Source organism: Ovis aries, chromosome 24, assembly GCF_016772045.2.
Source record: "Ovis aries strain OAR_USU_Benz2616 breed Rambouillet chromosome 24, ARS-UI_Ramb_v3.0, whole genome shotgun sequence".
NCBI classification, from domain to species: Eukaryota; Metazoa; Chordata; class Mammalia; order Artiodactyla; family Bovidae; genus Ovis; species Ovis aries.
This window is the reverse complement of record NC_056077.1, coordinates 21,673,228-21,701,149: the sequence shown is the minus strand read 5'-3', so window position 1 is coordinate 21,701,149 and position 27,922 is coordinate 21,673,228. Positions and strand designations below refer to the sequence as shown.

Here is a 27,922-nt window from a genome sequence, read left to right as displayed (position 1 = left end):
GGTATACCCTGTTCCCTCTGAGAAAGCTTGCATCTAAAAATATGTAAACATTCTGCTTCTTTGACTTTTATTTTTAAATACATTATTCCATGGCTAGAGGTAATACTTTTTATACTGTTGAAAATACATACATACATTACAAAATATATACATGTTGAAAATACATACATATATGCTGCATGGTGGCGTGCTGCAGTCCATGGAGTCGCAGAGAATCAGACACAACTGTGACTGAACTAAACTCAGGGGTAATACTATTATTTTAGAAGTTGAAAAACCTACCACAGTGTTACAGGCTCCAGATAACATAGGTTTTTAAAGTCTGAGGTTTTCTGAAGCCCCAGCAGTTTAAAGTAATTAATCAACCCTTAGTCGTAATTCTATTCTTCAGCTTCAGATCCTGCTTCTAGCCATGTGACCTGGGACAAGTAATTTGTCCTCTTCCCCTTCCTTGCTTGTAAAGAACACAACAGGATTGTTTTGAGAAGTGAGTTATATATGAAGTGACTCCAGTCCTTCATAGTAATAAGCTAAGACTCATTTCAATTACTGTATGTTTGTCCATCTGGTTTCCAGTACATGAACTGACTTGACTTACCCATAACTTTTTTTTTTTTTTGCTGCACCGTGGTCTGCGGGATCTTAGTTCCCTAACCAAGGATTGAACCTGTGCTTCCTGCAGTGTAAGCTTGGAGTCTCAACCACTGGGCTGCCAGTGAAGTTCCCATAACTGAAATTTACCTCATGAGATAAATGTAAGCAAATATTTAAAATTTTGGCAGGGTTCAAATTAATACTGAGATGCAATAAATATCAAGGATAGATAAAAATATTGGAAACCACACACCTAAATCTGGCCAAAAGCAGAAAGCCATAACAATATACTCGGAAACTAATGAACACACTTCCTATAAAATACTTAAATTTTGTAAACAGGCTATGTAATTCTAAAGTTTACAACCCTGAGACTCAAAGAACAAAGTTATGGTTACGGGGTAATCATCATGATTGCAGGCAGGGGTATGGGGGAAGGGATAGTTAGGGAGTTTAGGATGGACTTGTACACACTGTTAAGAAAAATTCCTTGAACTGTGCCTCATAAATTGTGCATGTTTCAATAAAAATTTCAAAAATTAGGGAAAATTAAAAATTTTAATCCTGTCTCCAAAATCTGAAACAGATAACTGTTATTAGTTTATTCTTGTTTTTTGAGTGCATAACCAAAGTACTAACTTTAAAGCTAGTGGCATACACTCTGTATGAAAGAATACACTCTGTAGAGCCTTTGGGAATGCACTTAGCCACGTTAATGACGCAAATGGACTATTTGATCATCTGAGTAGATGAAGAAATGGCATTTTCTCTCATTCATTGTTTATTCCTAATAGAATCAAAGTACTAGCTATTGCTAGTAGAATCAAAGTACTAGCATCATGTTTAATAAGGAAATAACTACAGTGGCTTAAACACAGAGGCTTGTTTTCTTATTGAGGGCTTCCCTGGTGGTCCTGTGGTTAAGAATCATCCTTGCAAAGTAGGAAAACCAGATTGATCCCTGGTCTAGGAGGATCCCACATGCCCTGCAGCAGCTAAGCCAGTGAGCCGCAACCCACATGCTGAGGGACTGTTGCTAAGCTAAGAGCCAGGATATGTAGGAGTTTCTGCTGCAAAAACAAAAACACCCCTCCCCTCCATGTCATCAAGAGATTACTTCTAATCACAAAAGCAGACATCTCAAGTTAATGATTTTAGTGCTTTTCTATGTATGGGAAAGGTGCCAGAGTCTGGACTCTGAAATAATTCCTGATACACATCTTAAGTATCGAGGACCAATATTCTGTGTTTTTTTTTATTTTTGCAACTCAGAATTCCCCTCAGGGTACACCATAGAGGCAGCTGCAGTGGTTGATGGCTTTATCACTGCAACATCATTTGTTTATGGAAGTGGCAAGTGACAGCCTTAGTCCACAGTGGTATAAGCATCACAAAGTCATTAGGGACCTAAGCTCCAACCAGTGCTAAGTCTCCACCCAAGGATGTACTCAACATTATGTTACGAGCTTTAGCTGCTGAAGTTCTAGGCAACAGAAAGGGAGTGGGGGGAGGAAGGAATAAAGGAAAACTGCCGAGTTCTTAAGGTTTCCTGGAAGTTTTATGTGATATTTTAATTCACATCCTATTGGTTATTTAGTAACATGGGCACACCTAGGCCACACCTAGGTGCAATTTATTTTAATTCTCAATGTTTTCAGAATTCAACAACAGAAGGTGGAAAGTCTTCCCACCAGCCCTTCTAAGAGATACTAGTTCCTTGGAGATATTCTAGACATTTTAAAGCAAATGAACAGTCCATACTTCCCTTTTTTGTTGTTTAATGTAACTTGATGGCAAAAGGAGAAGCGGATGGCAGAGGATGAGATGGTTAGATAGCATCACTGACTCAAGGGACATGAATTTGAGCAAACTCTGGGAGATAGTGGAGGACAGAGCTAGTAAACAATAGATGACTTGGTGATAATGCCATTATCAGTATGAACTGAACAGAAAAAAAGAATAGCCCCCGCTCGCCTCTCTGACAGCAGATGGTATCAATCACATGTTGAAAGCGCTTTGTATTAAGACTGGCACGTGAACTTCCTGATGACTTCCATGAACCTCCAGCCTCTCCCTTCCACTGACCCCATTCCTGTGGGCAACAGAGGTTGAGATGGTTGGATGACATCACTGACTCAATGGACATGAGTCTGAGCAAACTCCGGGAGATAGTGAAGGACAGGAAGCCTGGTATGCTGCAGCCCATGGGGTTGCAAATAGACGCGACTGAACAACAGACAGCAACAAAGACTGCTGAAGTCTTCCCTGCAGCTCTCCCTTGCATGGGAGAGAGAAACAAGGATGGGTTTTGGAGTCAGGTTCAGTTTCTAGTTTCTTGCCATCTTGGGCAAGTTACTTAACAACTAGGCCTCAGTTTTTATATTCTAAATGTTAAAAATGTACTTCATAGTTTTTGGTGAGTATTTAATAGCAAAATACGAGACCTGATAGGTACCCTTTATATGTGTGTATGTGTGCTCAGTCGAATCTGACTGACTCTTTGCAACCCCATGTACTGTACCTGCTAGGGTCCTCTGTCCGTGGAATTTTCCAGTCAAAAATACTGGAGCAGGTTGCCATTTCCTACTCCCAAGGGATCTTCCCGACCCAGGGATCAAACTGGAGCCTCTAGTGCCTCCTGCGTTTCACCTCAAATCGCCTCATCTAAGATTTCTCCTTTTTTAATTTACTGCCTTAACTTGTGGTTACTTCCATTTTGTCACTATATTCATTTCAAAACCTCCCCTGCTCTTATGGAAACCAATGAAATTTTGCTAAGGATACTAATAACCTAATATTTGCAGAGATAGCAAAAAAAGATTGCATTTAATAAAAGCTGACCATCTCTATATCAAGATTATCAGCTGCAGGAAATCGAAAAAACTCAAAGTAACAGCGGCTTAAGCAATATTTAGATCTATTAGCTTCCCGACACCCTTGAACAAGGTTGGATGACTCAACAGAAATGTATTGTCTGGTGGTTCTGGAGGCTAGAAGTCTAAAATGAGGACCATGCTCTTTCTGAAACCAGTAGGAGAACCCTGGGGGTCTGTGGCAGTCTGGCCTTCCCTAGCTTGTAGCTGCATCACTGTGGTCTCTGCCTTCGCTGTCACTGTTCTCCCTGTGTGTGTCTCCCACGACCGTCCTGTAAGGATGCCGGTCTTACTGGATTAAGGACTCACCCTACTTCAGTATGATCTCATCCTAACCTGTTACATCTGCAGTGATGCCACTGCCAATTAAAGTCACATTCAGAAGGACTAGTGCTTAGGATTTGTACCTCCCTGGGGGGGTGGGGTTTGGGGGGAGACACAGTTCAATCCATACGACTTGCAAATTCAAGAACCGCAAAGGTAGTGGACCTAGGACTGGTGTGCAGTCCATGGTCAGGTCCCTGCTGCTGCTGAGTCACTTCAGTCGTGTCCGACTCTGCCACTCCAAGATGGCAACCCACCAGGCTCCCCCATCCCTGGGATTCCCCAGGCAAGAACACGAGTGGGTTGCCATTTCCTTCTCCAGTGCGTGAAAGTGACAAGTGAAAGTGAAGTTGCTCAGTCATGTCCGACTCAGTGACCCCGTGGACTGCAGGCTACTCCTCCGTCCATGGGACTCTCCAGGCAAGAGTACTGGAGTGGGGTGCCATTGCCTTCTCCGGGTCAGGTACCTAGATGTCTTCAATCTTGTCCTGCCATGAGTGACTTCGTTCCTAAGAACGCTCAGTGAGCCTCAAGATAGGTCAATAGAAGTTACCCAATCTGAATAACAGAAAAAACAAGAAAGATATAAAGCTACAGAGATCTGTGAGACACAATTAGGTATATGGTGACCAAATACACACCAACATATACATAATGGGAGTCCCCAAAGGACAAGTGGAAAAAAGGGGCAGAAAAGAAGTTGGTTGAAGAAATAATATCCAAAGCCTTCCCAAATTTGCTGAAAAACATTAATCTACACATCCATAAAACTCAACAAGCTTCATGTAGCATAAAGTCAAAGAAACCCAGACCTAGACACATTGCAGCCAAATTTAAAAGCCAAAGATAAAATTGTGAAAGCCTTTAGAGAAAAATGACTTACCACATACAATAAGCTCATAATAGATTAAGAGCTGACTTCTCACTGGAAACAATAGAGAAGGCAGTGGGATGACATTCAATGGTCTGAGTAGGAAAGAATTCTCTATCCAGCATTACTGTCTTTCAAAAATGAAGGTATAATAAAGATATCCCCAACTAAAGGCAGATAATTTGATGCAAGCAGATATGTCTTGTGAGAAAAAGCTTTCTTAAAGTTATTCAAGTTGCAGTGAAGTGAACAATAAGTCTACATGAAGAAGCAAAAAATACTGGTGAAGGTACTTTTAATTAAAAGACAATTGCACAAAACAATAAGAAATGTCATGTTTATAACAGAAACATACTATCTATGATAACAGGAGCTCAACAGAGAGGGCAGGGAGTAGAACTATACTGAAGCAGGGTGGTGGTGGTTCATGTTGCTCACTAAGTCATGTCCAACTCTGTGACCCCATGAACTGTGGAAAAGACAAATATTGCCAAAGTCAAGAAATAAAGAGGGGCAATTACTACCAATTCTACAGAAGTTAAAAAGGATTATAAGGGAATGTTATAATTTTTTGCCAACAAATTTCACAGATTAGATGAAATGGACAAATTTGTAGAATTTCTCAACATACCAACGGATTTAAGAAGAAACAAAATAGTAATAATCTTAATCTATAATAAGTAAAGAAGTTCTTAATAGATCTATAACAAGTAAAGAAGTTGAATTAATAATTCAAAATCTTCGCACAAAGAAAAGTCCAGGCCTAGATGGCTTCACTTTGAATTCTGTCAGCTATTTAAAGAAGAGACGTTACAATCTTTACAAACTCAGAAAATGGAGAAGGAAGGATCACATCCCAGACCATTCTATGAGACCAGTGATATCCTTAAGCCAAAATTAGACAAAGATCACAAAACGATATTACAGGCCAATTTCCCCCATGAACATAGACATGAAAATCCTCAACAAAATATTAGCAAAGCAAATCTGGTAACATATAAAACAGTAATACCCCATGACTAAGTAGAATTTATCCCAGGAATGCAAGATTGGTTTACCATCCAAAAAACTACTACTGTATAGTTATACATCATATGAATAAAACAAAACCACACAATTTATAAAATACAATATTTTAACATACTGATAAAAGATAGGAACAGAACGAAACTTCCTCGACTTAAAAAAAAGGGCAACTATGAAAAATGTACAACTAGCATTGTACTTCATGGTTAAAGACTGGATGCTAAAGACAGATCCTTAGAAGGATGTCTGTTGCCACTTCTATTCAACACTGCACTGAAGATTCTAACCAGCACATTTAGTAGTTGGAAAAAAGAAAGACATCCAACCTTGAGAGGAAAAAGGAAGATTTTTCATTTTTTCATGATTCTGTATGTAGACAAATCACACACACACACACACACAGAAAGACAAAAGAAAAGACAGTGCTAAGTCATGTCTGACTCGCGACCCTGTGGACTGTAGCCTGCCAGGCTCCTCTGTCCATGGAATTCTCCAGGCAAGAATACTGCAGTGGGTTGCCATTTCCTTCTCCAGAGGATCTTCCCAATTCAAGAATCGAACTCAGTTCTCCAGCATACATATTGACACACACATACAGACACACAAACTAGAACTGAATTTAGATGTTCAAGAGGTACAAGAGAATCATACAAAGATCAAGTGTGTTTCTAACACAAGAAACAATATGAAAATCAAATTAAGAAAATTTCATTCACGATAGTATTAAAATGAATACTTTGGAATACATTTAGCAAAAGAAGTAGAAGACATTTACAATGTACAATGTTTACTACTGTTCTTACTAGGGGACAGCTGTAATGTGGAGACATTTTTGGTTGTCACAGTTTGGGGGAGGGGATGCTATTGGCATCTAGTGAGTAAAGGCCAGGAATGCAGTTAAACATTTTACAATGCATTGGACAGCTCTCCACAACAAAAATTATCTGGTGCCAAATGTCAATAGCACCAAGGTTGGAAATTCTGCTCTAAATAAATGGAGAGGCATTTCATGTTCATGGATTTGAAGACTCAACCCTGTCAAGATGCCAGTTCTCAAATGGATCTATAAATTCAATATGATCTCTATTCCAGCAACTTCTGCAGTAGAAATTGATAAGCTGACTATAAGTTTATATGGAAATGCAAAGGGTATGGAGTAGCAAAACAATTTTTTAAAAGAATAAAATGAGAGGACTTACATTACCAGATTTCAAAACTTACTGTAAACTATAGAATCAAGACAGTTTGGTATTGGTACAAGAATAGGAGTATAGATGATGGAACAGAATTAAAGTGCAGAAACCCTTATATTTATGTCATTTGATTTTGACGAAGATCTAAAGGCAATTCAGAGGAGAAAGAAAAGTCTATTCAACAAATGGTCCTGAGAGAGTTGGAGTTGTATCTGTGTGTCAGTCACTCAGTTGTGTCCAACTCTTCGCGAACCTGTGGACTATAGTCCGCCAGGCTCCTCTGTCCATGGGATTTTCCAGGCAAGAATACTGGAGTGGATTGCCATTTCCTTCTCCAGGGGATCTTCCCAACCCAGGGATCAAACCTGGGTCTCCTGCATTGCAGGCAGGGAGAATTGTATATCTGCATGCAAAAAAAGAAAAAGAAAAGAAAAAAGAACTTAGACCTTTACCTCATATCATACACAAAAAATGAATTCAAACTGGATCATAGATCTAAACGTAAGAGCTAAAATTTTTAAACTTCTAGAGAAAAATATAAAAGTTTATGATTTCTGGTTAAGTGAAGATTTCGTACATATATCAAAAGTATAATTCATAAAATAGAAAAAGATAATGGAATTTATCAAAATTAAAAACGTATGCCCCTCAAAAGACATCATTAAGATAACAAAAAGACAAGCTATAGATTGAGAAAAAATATTTGCAAACCACACCTCTAATTCAGGAATTACATACAGAATACATAAATAGCTTTGCAGTTCAATAATATGAAGACAGACCTTCCCCAGTGGCTCAGAGGTAAAGAATCTGCCTACAGTGCAGGAGACTCAGGAAGACAGGTTTCAATCCCCCGGTTGGGAAGACCTCCTGGAGGAGGACATGGCAATCCCTCCAGTAGTTTTGCCAGGAAAAGCCCACAGACAGAGGAGCCTGGCAGGCTACTGTCCATTGGGTCACACACCGTCGGACACGACTGAAGCGACTGAGGATGCACGCAATATGAAGATGCTGCTACTGCTGCTGCTAAGTCACTTCAGTTGTGTCTGACTCTGTGCGACCCCATAGATGGCAGCCCACCAGGCTCCCCTGACCCTGGGATTCTCCAGGCAAGAACAGTGGAGTGGGTTGCCATTTCCTTCTCCAATGCATGAAAGTGAAAAGTGAAAGTGAAGTCACTCAGTCGTGTCCAACTCTTAGTGACCCTATGGACTGCAGCCTACCAGGCTCCTCTGTCCATGGGATTTTCCAGGCAAGAATACTAGAGTAGGGTGCCATTGCCTTCTCTGAATATGAAGATAAGCAATGCCAATTGAAAATGGGCAAAAATTTTGAAAAGATAGTTCACCAAAGAGGAGGTAAGAACCACTAATAAGCACATGAAAATGTGTTCAATATCATTAGCTGTTAGGGAAATGCAAATTAAGGCAACAATGACTTACTACTACATACCAAATGGAACTGGAACACTCATACCTCATTGACTGTAATGTAAAGTGGTATGGGGGATAAGTTTGGCAGTTTCTTTAAAAATTAAACATAAATCTGTCTTATCATTTAGCAGTTCCACACCTAAGAATCTATTCAAAAGAAATGAAAACATGTCCACACAAAGACATGTAGTGAACGTTCACAGCAGCATTATTTCTAATAGCCTTATTTAATTGGCTGCCAGGTCTTAGTTGTCATATATGGGATCTAGTTCCCTGACCAGGGATTGAACCCGGACCCCCTGCATTGGGAGCACAAAGTCTTAGCCACTGGACTGCCAGGAAAACCCCTCTAATAGCCTTAAACTAGAAACAGCATAAATGTCCACCTACTAGTGCATGAATAAGCAAAATATGTCATATCCACACAATGAAATACAACTCAGCAACATAAGGGAACAAACTTTATGCTTGGTGAAAGAAGCCAGATGCAGAAGACTACATAGTGCATGATTTCACGTGTCTGAAATGTCCAGAAAAGGTAAAAATATAAAGACAGAAAGCACATCAGTGGCTTCCTAGGGCTTGGGGTGGGAGCAGAGATTAAGTGCAAACAAGCAGGGAGGAATTTTTTGGCTGATGGAAATGTCATTGTGAAGGTAGCACACCTTGTTCAATTTGCTAAAAATCATTGGATTGTATATTTGAAGTGTGTGAACTGTATGCCCTGTAAGTTATTAAGCAATAAAGCTTTTTTTTTTTTTTAAACTTCATCTCCCTGGGGAGGAGAGGGGCATACGGCAATTACAGGCACCCAAGGCTTCTGAGCATGCCCTGGGACTAGATCAGTTTGCTTCTACCAGGCGAGCGTATCACCTTTCCTATTAATAATTTGCAGATTTAGGTTCTTAGCTATATAGTCTTCAGGAACTACTGTATGCACTGAATTGGAGTATGCTGGGTGAGAACAGATAAATGGCAAAATTAAGCACAGTGTAACCAAAGGATGCTTTTGTTTGTTTGCTTTTTAAATTTTGAATCCTATGACAAAGGAGGCCTTCCCAGGTATCTCTTTTCCGAGGTATCACATTGCTTTAAGCTAGAGGAAACAGTACCGAATGGGGAATTCCAGACCTTTGTGTCTCAGGCCACGGACAGGAGGCCAGCGTGGCTAGAACAGTGAGACAGGAGCTGGAAGCGTGGTGGGCAGAGACCAGGTCATGTAAATTCGTCTGCCCGCTTTGGGAAGGCACTGAAGGACGGCAAAGAATTCAGGTTTCAGTAGCAGGCTTCGGTTCGGTTCAGTCGCTCAGTCGTGTCCGACTCTTTGCGACCCCATGAATCGCAGCACGCCAAGCCCCCCTGTCCATTACCAACTCCCGGAGTTCACTCAGACTCGCGTTCATCGAGTCAGTGATGCCATCCAGCCATCTCATCCTCTGTTGTCCCCTTCTCCTGCCCCCAATCCCTCCCAGCATCAAAGTCTTTTCCAATGAGTCAACTCTTCGCCTGAGGTGGCCAAAGTACTGGAGTTTCAGTTTTAGCATGAAACTTCCAAAGAAATTCCAGGGCTGATCTCCTTCAGAATGGACTGGTTGGATCTCCTTGCAGTCCAAGGGACTCTCAAGAGTCTTCTCCAACACCACAGTTCAAAAGCATCAATTCTTCGGCGCTCAGCCTTCTTCACAGTCCAACTCTCACATCCATACATGACTACTGGAAAAACCATAGCCTTGACTTAAGTGAAGTGAAGTCACTCAGTCGTGTCCGACTCTTTGCAATTCCATGGACACCAGGCTCCTCCATCCATGGTATTTTCTAGGCAAGAGTACTGTAGAACTTCCCGACCCAGGGATCGAACCCAGGTCTCCCACATTATAGACAGACGCTTTACCGTCTGAGCCACCAGGGAAACCTTGACTTGCCTGAATTCAAATCCCACTGCACTACAATCTAGCTACGTGATACTGAACAACTTGCTTAAACTACCTCAGTTCTTCCACTTTAAGTTGGGGGAGAACAATAGCACTGAAAGGATTGTGAGGACTAAGTGTGCTAATAAAAGTAAGGGCTTTAGAGTAAGCACGTATTTAAGCGCCCAGCAGGCATTTAAATTAGCAGAGGAAAAGGGACGCTCCTTCTGTTGAATGCTCTCAGCTCGCCGCGTTTCCCGGAATGCCTGCAATCACTATAGTAACGGCTACCTACTTCCGGAAGAAGTACGGCGCGCGGCGAGAGTCAATCCCGGGCGTACACATCAGCGCGCTGACCCAGGGGCTGTGGAGGGGTCTGTCTCCGGCGCTGTCGATCCCCGGCCGCTGCTTCCCAGGCTGCCGCGGGTGCTCTCGCAGGGCCACCCGCTTCTGCAGCCGAGTGGCCGTCCGGAGCCAGGTCTTCAGGCTTGGACGCCGAGCTGCGACGGTGCAGCCATGGACTTCTCCAAGTTCCTGGCGGAAGACTTCGACGTGAAGGAGTGGATCAATGCGGCCTTCAGGGCTGGCCCCAAGGAAGCGGCGGCCGGGAAGGCGGACAGCCACGCAGCCACCCTGGTGATGAAGCTGCAGCTGTTCATCCAAGAGGTGAACCACGCCGTGGAGGGTGAGCGGCCGGGCAGAGCTCCCAGACAGGCCTGGGGTCCGCGGGGGTGCACGTAGTGGGCAGTAAATGTCTGCGCCTCCGGTGGAGAGCGAGCGAGCCCGGGTCCGGTTCCCGCGCAGTCCTCGTGGGGACATCCAGGTCTCAGCCCGCTGCTCGTCTCTCTGCAACACTTGCAGATTTGGGATCTTGCTTTCCACTTCTGGCAGTTTAAAACTTACTGGAGTGAATTTTAAGAATATGAAATAACTAGTCAACTGACCCTTACATTTGGCAAAAAGCATATAAAAGATGTATAGGAAAGACACAAATAGGGAAGACATTGTTTTAATGGATTAAAAAAAAATCTTGTTACCTGTAGTTGATTTACAATGTGTTAATTTCTACTGTACAGTAAAGTGATTCAGTTATATATGTTATATGTATGTATTCAATAAGTTGAAACTCCCAATCCTTTGGCCACCTGATGCGAAGAGCTGACTCCTTTGAAAAGACCCTGATGCTGGGAAAGATTGAAGGCGGGAGGAGAAGGGGGCGACAGAGGATGAGATGGTTGGATGGCATCACCGACTCAGTGGACATGAGTTAGAGTAAACCCCAGGAATTGGTGATGGACAGGGAGGCCTGGCTTATTGCAATCAGTGGGGTTGCAATGAGTTGGACACGACCGAGCGACTGGACTGCCTGCCTGCCTGTATATACTTACGTATATGCATTCTTTACCACATTCTTTCCCGTTATGGTTTGTCGCAGCGTATTGGATATAGATCATTTCCTGCGCTGTACACGAAGGAGGCGCTTGTTTATCCATTCCATATATAATTGTCCGCGTCGGCTAGCTTAAGACTCCGGCTCCATCCTTCCCCCACACCCCTCTTATAGTGGATCTCTATGTCAGTGAGGAAGATGGGCTGTCTTGATTGGAGACTTTTTATTCCCCACTTTTGTCTGTGCTGGGTCTTGATTGCTGCACTTGGACTTTCTCTAGTTGTAAAGAGTGGAGGGCTACTCTCTAGTTGCTGTTCGTGGTCTCATTGTGGTATTTCTTGCTTTAGAGCACAGGATCTAGGATTCATGGGCTCAGTAGTTGTGACATACGAGCTGAGTTGCTCTGCAGCCTGTGGGGATTTTCCTGGACCAGGGATTGAACCAGTGTCCTGTGCATTGGCAGGTGGATTCTTAAGCACTGGACCACCAGAGAAGTCCTAATGGGAGACTTTAAAGTATCAAATTAACTAACCAGAATAGTGAATTATTTAAAAAATACACACCAGAGTTAATAATAATTTAATGTATCTACCGTGCACCTGTCAAGAAATGAGCACCGGGGGTGAAAAGTTTATCTTTCTGGAGTTTGCTGCCTTGTGGGGAAGACAGGTGAACAATTTAATTACAGTGAAGGGTAGATTTACTGAGAACAGAACTGGAAGCTGAGAGTTAGATGAAGGCAGCAGTTGTCTCTTGTCTGGGAGGTTCATAAAGGGCTTTCCCTGTGTTAGGCCTTGAATGAAAGCTTCACAGGGCAAAGATGAGGAAGGCATTGTGTTTAGTCTCTCAGTTGTGTCTGACTCTTTGTGAGCCCATGGACTATTATCGCCCACCAGGCTCCTCTGTCCATGGGATTCTCCAGGGAAGAATACTGGAGTGGGTAGCCATTCCTTTCTCCAGAGGATCTTCCTGACCCAGGGATCAAAGCCAGGTCTGCATTGCAAGCAGATTCTTTACTGTATGAGCTACAGGGAAGTTTGGGGAGGATTTTAATAATAATAATATGATGGCAAATATCTGAGTCCTTGGTATACGTCAGGCACTGTTTTAAGGGCTTTGTATGTACTTTTGTAAAAAGAGCTACTTAATACTTAGTAATCCGTGGTCTTTTTAAAACAAATCATTTAAATGACTTTATTTGGCTGCACCGGGTGTTTAGCTGTGGCATAAGGGGTCTTCAGTCTTCATTAGGGCCTGTGGGATCTTTAGCTGTGGCATTCAAACTCTGTTGCAGCGTGCAGGATCTAGTTGCCTGACCAGGGATTGAACCTGGGCCCTGTGCATTGGGAGCACAGAGTCTTAGCAACTGAACCACCAGGGTATGGCCTTGGATAGCCTTATGCTATCATAGACACAGCATAAATATCCATCAGCTGGTGAGTGGATAAACAAAATATGGAATACAACTCAGCAACATAAGGGCACAAGCTTTATCCTTGGTGAAAGAAGCAAGATGCAGAAGACTACATAATGCATGATTTCATGTGTCTGAAATGTCCAGAAAAGGTAAATTTTTAGAGACAGAAAGCAGATTAGTGGTTTCCCAGGGCTTGGGGTGGAAGCAGAGATTAAGTGCAAAGTGGCAGGAAGGAATTTTTTGGTTGATGTCAGTGTTCTTGTGGAGATAACACAGCTTGTTAAATTTGCTAAAAATCATTGAGTTGTATATTTGAAGTGAGTGAATTGTATGCCAGGTAAATTATTCATCAATAAGGCTGTTTTTAAAAAGCTTCAGCTTGTTGGGGGGGAGAGGGACATATCATAGAGGCTCCCAGACTTAATGTCCTACAGTTCTTGGGACAGCCCTGTGCAATGAAGAAGTGTCCTGGAGAAAATGTTAATAGTGCCGCCCCCTCCCCCAGCATGATTATCTTATTTAAACATGGCAGTAATCCTTAGAGGTAGGCACAGTTATTATTCCCACTTTATAGTTGTAGAAACTGCAGCCAAAGGTAGTAACTTGCCCAGCATTGTGTTGCTGATGAATGGGGAGACTGGATTTGAACCCAAGCGACTGGTCCCAGATCCCAGGCTCTTATCCATTATACTTTACTACCTTTCTGGTATTAAAGGGAGAGGAAACGCTTGTAGAGGTAGGTGGGTATAAAGAGACCTACCCAGTCCAGAAGAAAAGTGAGAAGTTCAAATAGAGCTTCATCAATAGCATCAATACATATTAGTCCTTATTATTATTGGAGGATTACACTTCCATGAGGGGGAATTTCTGCTGGAAATAAGGTGGAAAAGTAGATTAGGATCAGACTGTGAAAGGCTTTTCTGGCCATCCTAAAGTTTTGATTTTCATCCTATAAGCCAGGGGTTCCCAGGCCCTGGGAACTATTAGGAACCGGGCCACAGTAGGTGAGCGGTGGGCAAGAGAGGGAGGTTTCATCTGTAATTTACAGCCACCTCCCATTGCTCACTTTTACAGGAAGCTCCACTTCTTGCTCAAGGAACTCAATAAATTCAATGCTCTTGAATCATCCCAAAACCATCCCCTGCCCCGCCCCTTTCCAGCTTCCCAGGTCCATGGAAATTTTGGTCCCTGGTGCCAGAAATGTTGGGGACCGCTTCTGTAGGTAGTGAGAAGCCATAGAAGGTTTAAAGCTTTATTTTTAGGGACAGTGAGACAAGGTCCCGAGTCTGTGGTGAGAAGAAGTCACTGCATAGGTTGAAACTGGAGTTGAGGATCCCTAATAGGGCGGATTGATTCATTATTCATTCAGTCAGCAAATATTTTTTGGGCTCAAACTTCTTCAGGGTCCAGAGATGCAGTGTTAAACAAGATCCGTTCTTAGGTTGGAAATGTTGGCAGGGTCCAGATCATGCAGGGAGGGATTTTACTGTCACATTAAAGAGTCTGGATTTGATTTAAAATGTGTGTAGTGGGAAGGTACTGGAGGATTTTTAAGCAGGACAGTGAGATGATTTAAGTCGCCATTCAGGAGACCATTGCTCTAGTCCAGAAGAGAGGTGACTGTGGCTTCACTTGGGTTTCTGGCAGTAGAGATGGGGAGAGAAGCGTAGCTTTAAGGTATTCTCAGGAGAAAGGGGAGAATTTGCTGATGGATTGGAATGAGGGATAAGGGGAGGAAATCAAGAAGGATGGCAGATCCTTGTTCTGAGCAACCGTGAATGGGGGTGCCAAACGTGCCACAATGCTGCGGGAATTTGTAGTGAAATTCCAAGCAGCCATTGCCTAGATTCTGCAGCGAGCAGTGGCTAGTCTTGCTTTATGGCAAGTCTGTCCATCCCTCTATCCATCCATCCATCTTATTTTTTGATGTGTTTAAAAATAAATCGCAGATAACAGTAGACTTCGCCCTTTAAACATTTCATTTAGAACCCTAAACATTATAGAGTTCAGTTCTTGTTTATAGCTCTTGTTTTTCACTAGGTAAAATTTATGTAAAGTGGAATGAAGGGACCTTATCTGATCTGTTTGACGGGTTTTGACAGGTGTGTACGGCTAATACAACTCACCGCCCATCACCTTAGGCGGTCCCCTAGTTCCCCCTCCGATGGAGATTTGGCCCTTACCCTTCCAGAGGCATCCACGGGAGGTGACAGTTTTAAAATAGATTCTAGAAAGAACTAAATTTGAGGGTGCTGTGGAGTGGGGCAGGGGGCCGGGGGGGAGGGTAAAGAAGTTCACAAGGAACCAACCAGACCTGAAGAGTGACTCTGAGGTTTAGCAGGCAAGGGGCCAGGCCAGGGCCATAACAGCCTGTTAAAAATCAGGAAGCCTCTGTGCTTTGAGGAAATCTTTGTGTGTTCTGCCTTTGTTTCGTTAGTCATAAAACTTTACTTAAGGTCGGTGCTGGAGACAGAATGTTGTTTTATGGCAGAGCAGGGTGAACAGATTCTTGAAGTGTGTTTTCGATGTTAAAGTTCCATTCAATGTATTGGTACCAGGAGCAGGAGGCTCTGAACTTCTTTGGTTGATTCCCCGGTGAAGTGCTCTTTAAAGGACAAAAGGATTATGCCTTTTCCAGATAACACCTCCTGATCTGCAAGGATTTTCAGATTTTATTCTACACTTAGGATGTCTGTTTAAAAAAAAGAAATACAAGTTCCTTGATCTCCTACCAGGATTCCTAAATAAGAATCTCTGGCAGGTGACCTGGGGACCTGCATTTTAACTGCATTCTAGCTGATACCAGTGGTCTGTGGACTGCATTTTGAAAAGACCATGGAAGCAGAGGTTGGGTCCAGACACTCCTTGGCTTCAGCTCTGTGAAATCTTGGGCAACTTACTTAACGTTTTTGAGCATTAGTTTTCTCATCTGTAAGAGGCAGCTGCTAATGACTGCTGTGTATGCTAAATGATGTATGGAAAGCTTGGGGTGCAGAACTGGCATTCACCAGTGTCAGATTCCTCCCTTCTCCTTCCTGGAAAAGGGAGTTTCATGTGAATTCCCTGCCTGTCCAGTGGTTAGGACTCTTTGCTTTCACTACTAGGGGGGCCTGGGTTCGTCGGGGATCTTGCAAGCAGGGTGGCACAACAACAACAAAAAAAAAGTTGCACTTCAGCTCAGTGGTGGTGGGTCAGGTTGATGGTTTATCAGGGCTTTCACCATCATCCCGGGGAAGACAGGGTCCCAGCAGAGACCAGCTCCCCCACCCTCCACGCCCCCGCCCCCGCCCAACACAGGCTCAGAAAACTGCATGGCTCATAGATCATTAGGGAAGATTTGCTTCCTGTCGTCTGATTTATTCATATTGTTCACTGGGGAGTGGTCCAGTGTTCACCTTTGGTTCTTGGGTTCTTGCTGCAGAAACAAGTCACCAGGCCCTCCAGAACATGCCCAAAGTGCTCCGTGATGTCGAAGCCCTTAAACAGGAGGCGTCTTTTCTGAAAGAACAAATGATTCTTGTCAAGGAGGACATTAAAAAGTTTGAACAGGACACATCTCAGTCGATGCAGGTATTTTGGTTCCTAATTGTTGGCTCTTGTTTTTGGAAGATGTTTGCCTTCCCAGCAGGAGGCCACCCCTCAGAATTCTGCCAAACACTCAAACTGCTCTTTTGTTTAGTACTTTTAGCTTGTTCATCTCTTCAGCATCACTAAACGTTTAACCATGTGATCAGTGTTGTGCCGGGTACAGAGTTTCCTAAGGCAGGACCATATCATGACACTTATGTTTCGAGTTATTTGCGGAAGGCAGAGAAAATGGAACTGCCGCTTCCTTAGTGTCTGAGACCCTCATTTCTCTTCTAGGTGTTGGTAGAAATCGACCAGGTCAAGTCCAGAATGCAGCTTGCTGCAGAATCTCTTCAAGAAGCCGACAAATGGAGCACGTTGAGTGCTGATATCGAGGAAACTTTTAAGACTCAGGTAGGTTTCTTGTTTAGGGGATGGTGGATTGGTTTGTTGTTGTTAGGCTTCCCTGGTGCCTCAGATGGTAAAGAATCTGCCTGCCAAGCAGGAGACTTGGGTTCAATCCCTGGGTTAGGAAGATCCCCTGGAGAAGGGAATGGCAACCCACTCCAGTATTCTTGCCTGGAGAATTCCATGGACAGAGGAGCCTGGTGGGCTACAGTCCACGAAGTTGCAAAGCGTCAGACAGGATTTAGCAACTGAACAGCAGCAACAAAGCTAAAAGTTACATCTTGTTTTTTCTTTTCCCGACCCTCTTGATATTCAGAAATCACTGCCTACAAGATCCAAAGCATCTAGCTGAACTCTTCCAGGCTCATAAAAAACAGAATTAACTATTTCTGACCAAAGCCACTCTCCATTTGCTCCACTGCCCCCTCTCTTGGGTTAATGCGTCCTTTTCCGTATAGGTTTACCTACCTGGAAACCTCAGCGGCCCTTCAGTGCCCCCTTCTCCCTGCCTCTCCCCTCTTTCTCTTCTGTTGTCTGTTCTTTCTGTCCCTCTGCCGCCCCCTGAGCTGGCTTTGTAGTCATTTTGCTCCTAGACCGTTTCAGCAACTGTCCACTCGCCTCCTTGCCATCAAGGCCCTCCCCGATCCCAGGTTATCCCCACCCACCACGTGTCCAGGGCACCTTCTAAAGCACAGATTGGCATGTGGCATTTCCCTGTCCCTCACACCCCCAACCCAACCCCATCTTAACCTCTACCAGCTTCCCATTTTCCGTCTGATAAATTCTATGCTCCTTACAAGCCACAACCTGTCCTTCCGCACAGCGCTCTGGGCAGCCTGTGTTTACAGCTGTTCCTCCGGCCACTCCCTCTGTGTGATTTCAGCCTCTGCCTGCTCTAGACTGTGAACACCCCGTCCCTTTCATGCCTGTTCCCTGTTCCCTGCCTGAGCTGTCCCCCCTACTTTTCTTGATAGGACAGTAGCCTCCGCTTGTCCCTCGAGGCAGCTAAGTGTCACCTCCTTTTACATCTCTCCTTGCTGGCTCCTGGTCCCTCCAGTGCATGGAACTCATGGCCCCCTCCCCTCTGCTCCTGTGACCCTTGAGCCAACCTCTCTTTATTTTATCTAGTGGCTACCCCACATGTGATGTGCGGTCTTAGTTCCCTGACCAAGGATCAGACCTGCACCCCCTGCTTTGGAAGTATGGGGTCTTAACCACAGCACCACCAGGGAAGCCCATGAGCCATCCTCTTAAAGTGTCTCATAATCTTTCTCCCCCAAGTCATTCATGCACCGTGGCCTTCATCATCTTTTTGTCTCAGCTATCTTTAAGACAGTATCTGAGGCATCATGGGCACCTGCGAATACTGCAGTGAAATACGTTTCCTTACTCTCTTCATTCTTTCTTTAAATAGCGTTTAGTTTTTTCTGTTTATAAACATAACTTATGTGTGTCTTACAAGATTTGGAAAATTGAGAAAAATGCAAGGAAGAAAACAAAATGATCCTATTCCTGTGCCCTAATAGTATTTTTTTTTTTATGTCTGTTAGGTATTTTTCTAGGTTTTTGTAAAAATTTATACTTTTGTATTATCTTATATGGATGCATATATTGTAGGCATATGTTGGGTTGGCCAGAAAGTTCATTTGGGTATCCCATAAGATATTATGGGATATTATTGGGATATTATGGAATAACCCGAATGTGCTTTTTGGCCAACCCAATGTATACATGTCTGTGTATATTCTAGTGTTTGTGTGTCCTTTTTGTGATTTATTTCCCCTAATGATAAGTTGTAGATACTGTGCTGTGTAATTAATACTTTTCAAAATGTGCTTTTTAAAAACATTTACATCTATTTACGTACTTTTGGCTGTGCTGGGTCTTGCTGCTGCTTGGACTTTTCCCTGGTTGCGAGGAGCAGGGCCTCCTCTCTAGGTGCAGTGCACGGGCTTCTCATTGCAGTGGCTTCTCTTGCTGTGGAGCACGGGCTCGAGGGTATTCATGCTTCAGTAGTTGTGTCTCCTGGGCTCTAGAGCGCTGGCTCGGTAGTTGTGGCGCCTGGGCCAAGCTGCTCTGTGGCGTGTGGGATCTTCCCAGACCGGAAATCGGACCCTTGTCTCCTTCATTGGCGGGTGGATTTTTTACCACTGAGCCAGCGAGGAAAACCCCAAACGTGATTTTTAACGACTGTACAATATTTCACATGCCATTATGAGTCTCCTAATCTATATTTTATTTGTTATTATGGAAGATTTAAGTTCCTTCCAAGTCTTTGTTATTGCAATACTAAAATCACATTAATCAATTTTAATGCATTAATATTTCTTTGTCCCTCTGATTTTTTTTCCTTAGATTTCTAGAACAGAAAATACCAAGTTCTAAGGATGTAAATATTTTTAAGGCTCTTGATGCATATTGCTAATTTTCCCCCCAGAAAAAATATAATAAATTTAGACAAACTTTTTATTTGCACCCTTCCCAAAGATAGCTGTTATAATTTTTCAGAAGTTTTTCCAGTTTGTTAGGAGGAAAATGGCACTTCCTTGTTTTAATTTGCTTTTATTTGAAGACTAGTAATACTGAACATGAAGTGTTTATGAGCCATGTTCTCTTAATTGGAGAGTCTTAACATAAATATTCTCTCTTCTGGTCTTCTTATAGGACATAGCTGTGATTTCGGCCAAGCTCACAGGTATGCAGAACAGCCTAATGATGCTCGTTGATACACCAGACTACTCAGAAAAATGTGTTCACTTGGAGGCGTTGAAGAACCGGCTGGAGGCCTTGGCCAGCCCCCAGATTGTAGCAGCATTCACATCTCAGTCTATAGGTGAGTGCTGGCTGCTTCCCATCTCTCTGTACACCTCTTTAAACAGATAAGGCTTTCCACGTCTTCAGTCTTGAGAATGTCTTAATTTTGATTAAATTATGTACATTGGAAGTCAGTCTGTGCCTTCATGGTGGTTGCCTTTTTTTCAACATTCTATATGGACTTTTTCAAAATACAGACAGGCTGTAGAAACGCACCAGTGAGCGTCTCATCTAGACCCTAGCGTTAGCATTCGCCACATTTGCTTTATCACATATCTGTTCACCTACCCACCTCTGTATCCATCCGTCTCATTTTTATCATGCAAGTCAAAGTAAGCTGCAGACATCGGTACGCTTCACTCCTGAATGCTTCAGCATTCATGTAATAGCTAGAGTTCAGGGTTAGTTTAGGATCCTTTCTTTTTGTGAGGTGAAATTAACATTTAGTGTTAGTTGCTTAGTCACGTCTGGCTCTTTGTGACCCCATGGTCTGCACCCCACCAGGCTCCGCTGTCCATGGAGTTCTCCAGGCAAGAATACTGGAGTGAGTAGTCATCCCCTTCTCCAGGGGATCTTCCTGACCCAGGGATCGAACCTGGGTCTCTTACATTGCAGGTGGATTCCGTACCACCTGAGCCACCAGGGAAACCATTTAGAAAAATGTACACATATTAAGCCATTTAGAAAAATGTACAAATCTTGAGTTTTGAGCCTGATCAAGACCATTATAATGCTATGTTATTTTCCAGTGATTTTTTTCAACACATAAGTTTACCTAGCTCTCCCTCTCCATTTCATCCACAGAACTATTGGTTAAACAGGAAGCAGCAGCCGCAGTAAAGCTGCTTTCTTACCTTGTTGTTGGTGTTCAGTCTCCCCGTTGTGTTCGACTCTTTGCGACCCCATGGACCACAGTACACCAGACCTCCCTGTCCCTCACCATCTCCTGGAGCTTGCCCAAGTTCATGTTCATTGCATCGGTGATGCCGTCCAGCCATCTCATCCTCTGATGCCCTCTTCTGCCCTTGATCTTTCCCAGCTTCAGGGACTTTTCCCATGAGTCGTCTGTTCACATCAGATGACCAAAATACTGGAGCTTCACCTTCAGCATTAGTCCTTCCAGTGAATATTCAGGGTTGATCTCCCTTAAGATTGACTGGTTTGACCTCCTTGCTGTGCAAGGGACTTTCAGGATTCTTCTCCAGCACCACCAGTTTGAAAGCATCAGTTCTTTGGTGTTCTGCCTTCTTTACAGTCCTGCTCTTACAACTGTACATGATCACTGAGAAGACCATAGCTTTGACTGTATTACCTTTGTTGGCAGAGTAATGTCTCTGCTTTTCAACACACTCTCTAGGTTTGTCATAGCTTTCCTGCCAAGAAGCAGTTGTCTTCTGATTTCATGGTTAAAGTCACCGTTCGCAGTGATTTTAGAGCCCAAGAAGAGGAAATCTGTCACTAACTTCCACCTTTTCCCCTTCTATTTGCCATGTAGTAATGGGGTTGGATGCCACGATCTTAGTTTTTTTAATATTTAGTCTTAAGCCTGCTCTTTCACTCTCTTTCTATACCCTCATCGAGAGGTTCTTTAGTTTCCTGTTCGCTTTCTGCCATTATAGTAGTATCGTCTGCATGTCTGAAGTTGTTGATGTTTGTCCTGCGTATCCTGAGTCCAGCTTTGTAACTCATCCAGCTGGGCATTTCTCATGATGTGCTCAGCATATAGGTTAAACAAACAGGGTGACAGCAGACAGCCCTGTCATACTCCTTTCTCAAGCTTGAACCAATCTGTTGTTCCACACAGGGTTCTGCTGTTCTTACCTGAACACCTATTTATTGATATATTGGCAGAATGTAGTCTCTATCCACTGCACTGCTTCCTGCACTCTTGGTCGTACATCACACAAGCCCTTCTGCTCTGGGGTTAGTGTTCTCCTAAACCTGTTCTGTTGAAGGTCACCAATAACCATGTCATCAGCAAACCTGAAAGCCTAATACCATTTTATACTTTTCTGTTTCTCATTGTCAACAACACTTAACGATGTTTTCTACTCCCTCCTGCTCTGAAAATGCTTTCCTCTTTTGACTCCTGAGATGTAGCACCAGTTTTGTGTATGTGAAGTCTCTCAGTCGTATCCGACTCTTTGTGACCCCGTGGACTATAGCTTGCCAGGCTCCTCCATCCATGGGATTTTCCAGGCAAGAATACTGGAGTGGGTTGCCATTGTCTTCTCCAGGGCATCTTCCCCACCCAGGGATCAAACCTTGGTCTCCTGCACTGCAGGCAGACTCTTTACCATCTGAGCCACCAGGGAAGTTTTATGTATATGATGGTACATTTTCAATAATGAAATGAAACCATAAATAGTTCTGATATATTTGTTCTGTTTGCTTTTTTTAAAAGATTTATTTAATTTTTGGCTGCACTGGGTCATCATTGCTGCATGTGGGCTTTCTCTAGTTGTGGTGAGTGGGGTCTACCCTTTACTGCACTCTGCAGACTTCTCATTGCGATGGCTTCTCTTGTTGCAAATACAGGCTCTAGGCACTAGGGCTCAGTACTTGTGGCATATGGACTTAGTTGGCCAGTGGCATGTGGAATCTTCCTGGAACAGGGATTGAACAAGTGTCCCCTGCATTGACAGGTCAATTCTTAACTACTGGACCACCAGGGAAGTTCAAAATGTACTCTCTTTAAAAAAATATATTTTTTAAAAAATTTCAAATTTAAATCCAAGGTCATGAGGCTTTCCCCCTATATATATTTTTTTTCTAAGAGTTTTATAGTTTTAGCTCTTACATTTAGGTCTTTGATACATTATAAGTTAATTTTTATGTATGGTAAAAGGTAAGCGTCCAATTTCTTTCTTTTGCATGTGGACATCCTGTTTTCTGAGCATCGTTGTTTCTGAGTATAGTTGTTAAAGGACTCTCCTTTCCCCCAGTGAATGATCATGACTTCTTTGTTGAAAATCTTCTGACCATGTGTGTGAAGGTTTATTTCTGGGCTCTCTATTCTCTCTATATACAGAGGCATGTCTTAGTCCTTATACCAGTACCACATTGCTTTGATTATTGTAGCTTTGTGGTAACTTCTGAAATCATGGACTGTGAACCCACCAATGTTGTCCTTCTTTTTCAAGATTGTTTTGGCTTTTTGGAGGTCCCTTGAAATTCCATATGAATTTTAGGGTGAATTTTTTCTGTTTTTCCAGAGAATACCTTTGAACACCATTTTGGAAGGGATAACTTTGAATCTGCAGGTGGTTTGGGTAGTATTATCATCTTTTAAAACATTTTTATTTATTTTTTAATTGGTGGAAAATTGCTTTACAATTTTGTGTTGGTTTCAGCTGTACAACACGAATCAGTCATAATTTTAATTTTATATATCAGTCATAATCAGAGATATATGTATTTCCCTCCCTTCCCTCCCCCCGTCCCGCCCTCTAGGTTGTCACAGAGCGCTAGGCTGGGCTTCCTGTGTTATTTAGCAACTTCTCACTAACCATCTGTTTCACACATGATAGTGGATATGTGTTAATGCTGCTTTCTCCATGCATCTTACCCTCACCTTCTCCCGTTGGAAATTTTCTAATTCATGAGCGCAGTATACCTTTTCATTTATTTATATCTTTAAAAATTTCTTTCAGTGGTGTTTTTTGACTTTCAGTGTACAAGATTGTTCATTGTTACTGTATAGAAATGCAGGTGAGTTTTGGTGTGTTGATTTTGTATCCTACTGCATTAACTTAATAGTTCTAACAGTGTGTGTGTGTGTGTGTGTGTGTGTGTGTGTGTGTGTAATCTTTAGCACTTTCTATATATGAGATCATATTATCTGCAAACAGAGATATTTTTACTTCTTCCTTCCCTTTTGGATGCTTTTTATATCTTCATCTTACATAATTGTTCTGACTGTAACTTCTAGTACTGAATTGAATAGAAGTTGCAAAAGTGGGCATCCTTGTCTCATTCCTGATCTCAGAGGAAAAGTTTGAAATGGTCTTTCATATCAAGTATTATGTTATTTGGGAGCTTTTCATATATGACCTTTATTATGTTGAGGTTGTTTGCTTCTATTCCTAGTTTTTTTGAGTGTTTTTAATCATGAAAAAGTCTTACATTTTATCACATGGCTTTTTTGCATCAGTTGAAATGATCATGTGAACATTTTCTCTTTGTTAATGTGGTATGTTACATTTATTGATTTTCATGTGTTGAGCCTTCTTTGCGTCCCAGAGTAAATCCCACGTGGTCAAGGTATATGATCCTTTTAATATGCTGTTGAATTTGGCTTTCTGGTATTTTGTTGATGATTTTTGCATCTATATTTATCAGGGATATTGATCTGTAGGTTTCTTTTCTTGCAGTGTTTTTGTTGGCTTCGGGATTAAGGTAATGCTGACCTCATAGAATAGGCTGGGAAGTCTTCAGCACTCTTCAGTTTGGAGGAGTTTGAGAAGTATTAGTATTAATTAAACTTTTTTTTTTCCTTTTGTGCTGGGTCTTTGTTGCTGCACATGGGCTTTCTCTAGTTGTGGTGTGGGCTTTCTCACTGAGGTGGCTTCTCTTGCTGCAGAGCATCAGCTCTAGATATGTGGACTTCAGTAGTTGCGGTACTGGGTTTAGTTGCCCTGAGGCACGAGGAATCTTCCTGGACCGGAGATTGAACTTGTGTCTCCTGCATTTGCAGGTGAATTCTTAATCACTGGGCCATCAGGGAAGTCCAAATATTAATTCTTAATTAATCACTGAAGCCATCTGATATACTTTTCTTTGTTGAGAGGTTTTTGATTACAGATTCAGTAAATCGTTTTATGTCCATTCAGAGTTTCTATTCGTGATTTAGTCTTGGTACACTGAATATTTCTAACAACTTGTTCATTTTACCTAGTGTATCCAATTTGTTAGCATATGATTATCCATAGTACTTTCTTATAATTCTGCTACCTTTAGTAAAATTGGTAGTGATGTCCTTTCTTTCATTTCTGATTTTATTTATTTGAGTCCTCTTTCTTTTCCTTGGTGAACCTAAGTAAAGGTATATCAATTTTGTTCACTTTTTCAAAGACTTTTTTCAACCCTTTGTTTTGTTGATTTTAATGTTTTGTTTCTGATATTCTCTGTTTTACTTATTTTTGCTCTTTATTATTGCTTCCCTTTTACTAACTTTGGGTTTAGCTTTCTTCCCCCTAGTTTTGTAAGATGTAGAGTTTAGGTTGTTGATTTGAGATCTTTCTTCTTTTTTAACATAAGCATGTACAGCTATAAACTAGCTCTTAGGATTGCTTTTGTGGCATCTTGTAAGTTCTGGTCTGTTAGGTTTTTGTTTTCATTTGTCATTTTTAAAATTTCTCTTGTGGTATCTTTTTGACTCATTTGTTGTTTTGGAGTCCACATTATTTGTGAATTTTTCAGTTTTCTTTTTTTTAGTTGATTTTCAGTTTTATTTCATGGTGATCGGAAAAGATATTAGATGATTTATATGACTATAGTCTTTAGAAATTTAGCAAGACTTGTTTTGTGGCCTATGATATGGTCTGTCCTGGAGAGGGTTTTATGAGCACTTCAGAATGTGTATTCTGCCGTTGTTGGATGGAGTGTTCTGTATTGTTTGTTAGGTCTAACTGGCCTGTGATGTTTGTTTAAGTCCCTGCTTCTTTGTTATCTTCTCTCTGGTTGTCTTAATGTGCTCTCTGAATGCACCTTCTGCAAGCTCTGTTCCTTTTCTTTTTTGTACCCCCTGTGGTACTTTTGCAAAGGTCACATGGTAGAATTTTTTTTGTTTGTATTTATTTCTATTTATTCATATTTGTATGTGGGTGCTTTTTTTTCTGGGTCCACTCTTTACTGAAAAATAATGAGCATGGGATCTCCATGGAAACCCCTCCGTGTTCTGCTGTTGTTTAGTCGCTTAGTTGTATCCAGCTCTTTGCAACCCTATGGACTCTAGTACACCAGGCTTTCCTGTCCTTCACTATCTCCCAGAGTTTGTTTAAACTCATGTCCATTGAGTCGGTGATGCCATCCAGCCATCTCATCCTCTGTGATACCCTTCTCCTTCTGCCCTCAGTCTTTCCCAGCATCAGGGTCTTTTCCAATGAGTCAGCTGTTTGCATCAGGTGGCCAAAGTATTGGAGCTTCAGCTTCAGTATCAGTCCTTCCAATGAATATTCAGGGTTAATTTCCTTTGGGATTGACTAGTTTGATCTTGGAGTCCAAGCGACTCTCAAGAGTCTTTTAGGGCACCACAGTTCAAAAGCATCCATTCTTTGGCATTCAGCCTTCATTATGGTCCAACTCTCACATCTGTGCATGATTACTGGAAAAACCATAGGTTTGACTAGGTGGACCTTTGTTGGCAAAGTGATGTCTCTGCTTTTTAATACACTGTCTAGGTTTGTCATAGCTTTTCTTCCGAGCATCAAGCCTCCTTGTTTACCTGGACTTAATTGAAAGCTTTCCTCTTGCCCTTGATTTAAAGGCTACATTCTCTGATGTGCCCAAAGAGAATGGATTCAGGACTCTTCTCCAGTCTCTTCATTCCACGTCCTCCCCATTTGTCAATTCTTTATTTTGCATCTTCTCTTCATTAGCATGGTTCCAGGACGAGAGCTGGACCTTTGGAAAATCCCCATCTGGCAGTTTTATTCCTCACGTTTTCTAGTGAATTTGTTGCAGCTGTAGACCATGGAGCTCACTTGTGTGGTTGGGGTATGCATCCATTTGATAGGGGATTAGGGAAGTAGGAATGGGGACTGGGGCTCCATGAATTTTAAGTTTTTTTTTTTTTCCTTTCCTTCTGTGTGAATTGGCTACTTGGTGCTGGAATCAGGTTTGAAGAATGCCCTGTGGATCAGGATCACAGGCTTTGGTTTTGGAGTAAGCTGTATTTGACAGCTTTCATTCACAAATTTGAATCAGGCTTGATTCTAGATGCTGCTGTTTGTAGGCAGGATGCTGATTCAGAAGGGGGAAATGGGTCCTGCAGCTGTCCCACGGCCGAGCTGGGGTGGAAGCAGACCCTCTCCTGCCTGCCCAGGCCTCCTTGGCCCCTGGTGCTCCATGCTAATGTCCAGTTTTTCCCAGCATACCCACTCGTTGGCCAAAATGATTGAATATCTGATTGGTATTCTCTGAAGTGTGTAGTATGGATGTTTTCCTGGCGTCAACACAGATGGATGAAACTGTGTTTTTCTTTGGTGGTTAATTTTGATGAACATCGGGAAGGGTTTTTTATTGCCACAAAAGTAATATGCTCTTTAATCAATTACCTTTCCAAGAAGGCAAAGGTGCTTCTTTATCTAACAGTTTTTAAAGGGAAATCTGATAAATTAGTACATCCCCGACATAATACCCACAATCTTCAAGTATACATGCCTCATTCATTTTATAAACTAGTGGATTCAGTTCATAAATTGAAGCAACTTTTTGGAGCTTAACTTAACATATGGCAGGGATATTCATTTATCTACGTGATCTTATGAAAATAATAAGCATTTTAAAAGCACATGTTTATTTTTAAACTCATGGAGTCCTGCCCATTACAATGAGAACTACTGTCTAGTCTCTGGAGTTTAGCTGAGTTATATCCACAGTGGTTGCTATTACAGCTTTTCCTTCTCAGCAGCTTATTGGACTTACAAGAAATGGAGGAAAACAGAACAGGTATAAAGAGGTTTTGCACCTGATAGCTCAGGGTTTTTTCCCCCATTCTTTCTTTTACATTTTATTCTAAGGCTGTGGCATCTGTGTTTTGACCAGAAGGGGGCAGATGGGAGCCAGAGATGCTGCATGCATGGGAGGCCACTGAAACTGTATCTGTTTTTTCATCAATAGACCTGAAACCAAGTGTTGTGTTTAGCACTTCCTCTGCCCTTAGGGAAAAATATAAGAAAGTACTTGATATTAGACCCATAGAGTCCATTGCTATATTGTTTACCAGATAATTTTCTTATTCCTTAAACCATTAAATATGTGAAGTTCTAGGAGTTTAGTTTGTTTGCTTAGTTCCCATCTGATATAATCAGAGTAGGAGTTTTCAGAGGGATTACTAACTTGTAAATAGTGTTTAAAATATTAATTACATGAGGAATGGC

The 27,922-nt window shown here is 42.2% G+C and overlaps 1 protein-coding gene across 1 annotated transcript in view; it reads left to right on the top strand.

The window, feature by feature from the left end:
• The first annotated feature begins 10,561 nt into the window (after positions 1-10,561).
• COG7 (component of oligomeric golgi complex 7) overlaps positions 10,562-27,922 on the top strand; it is an 89,771-nt gene continuing 72,410 nt past the window's right edge. The window contains exons 1-4 of the mRNA XM_004020838.5: positions 10,562-10,909; positions 16,453-16,601; positions 16,896-17,012; positions 19,671-19,839. Coding sequence (XP_004020887.2) covers positions 10,741-10,909; positions 16,453-16,601; positions 16,896-17,012; positions 19,671-19,839 — 604 coding nt within the window. The 5' untranslated portion in view covers positions 10,562-10,740. The remainder of the gene's footprint in view (positions 10,910-16,452; positions 16,602-16,895; positions 17,013-19,670; positions 19,840-27,922) is intronic.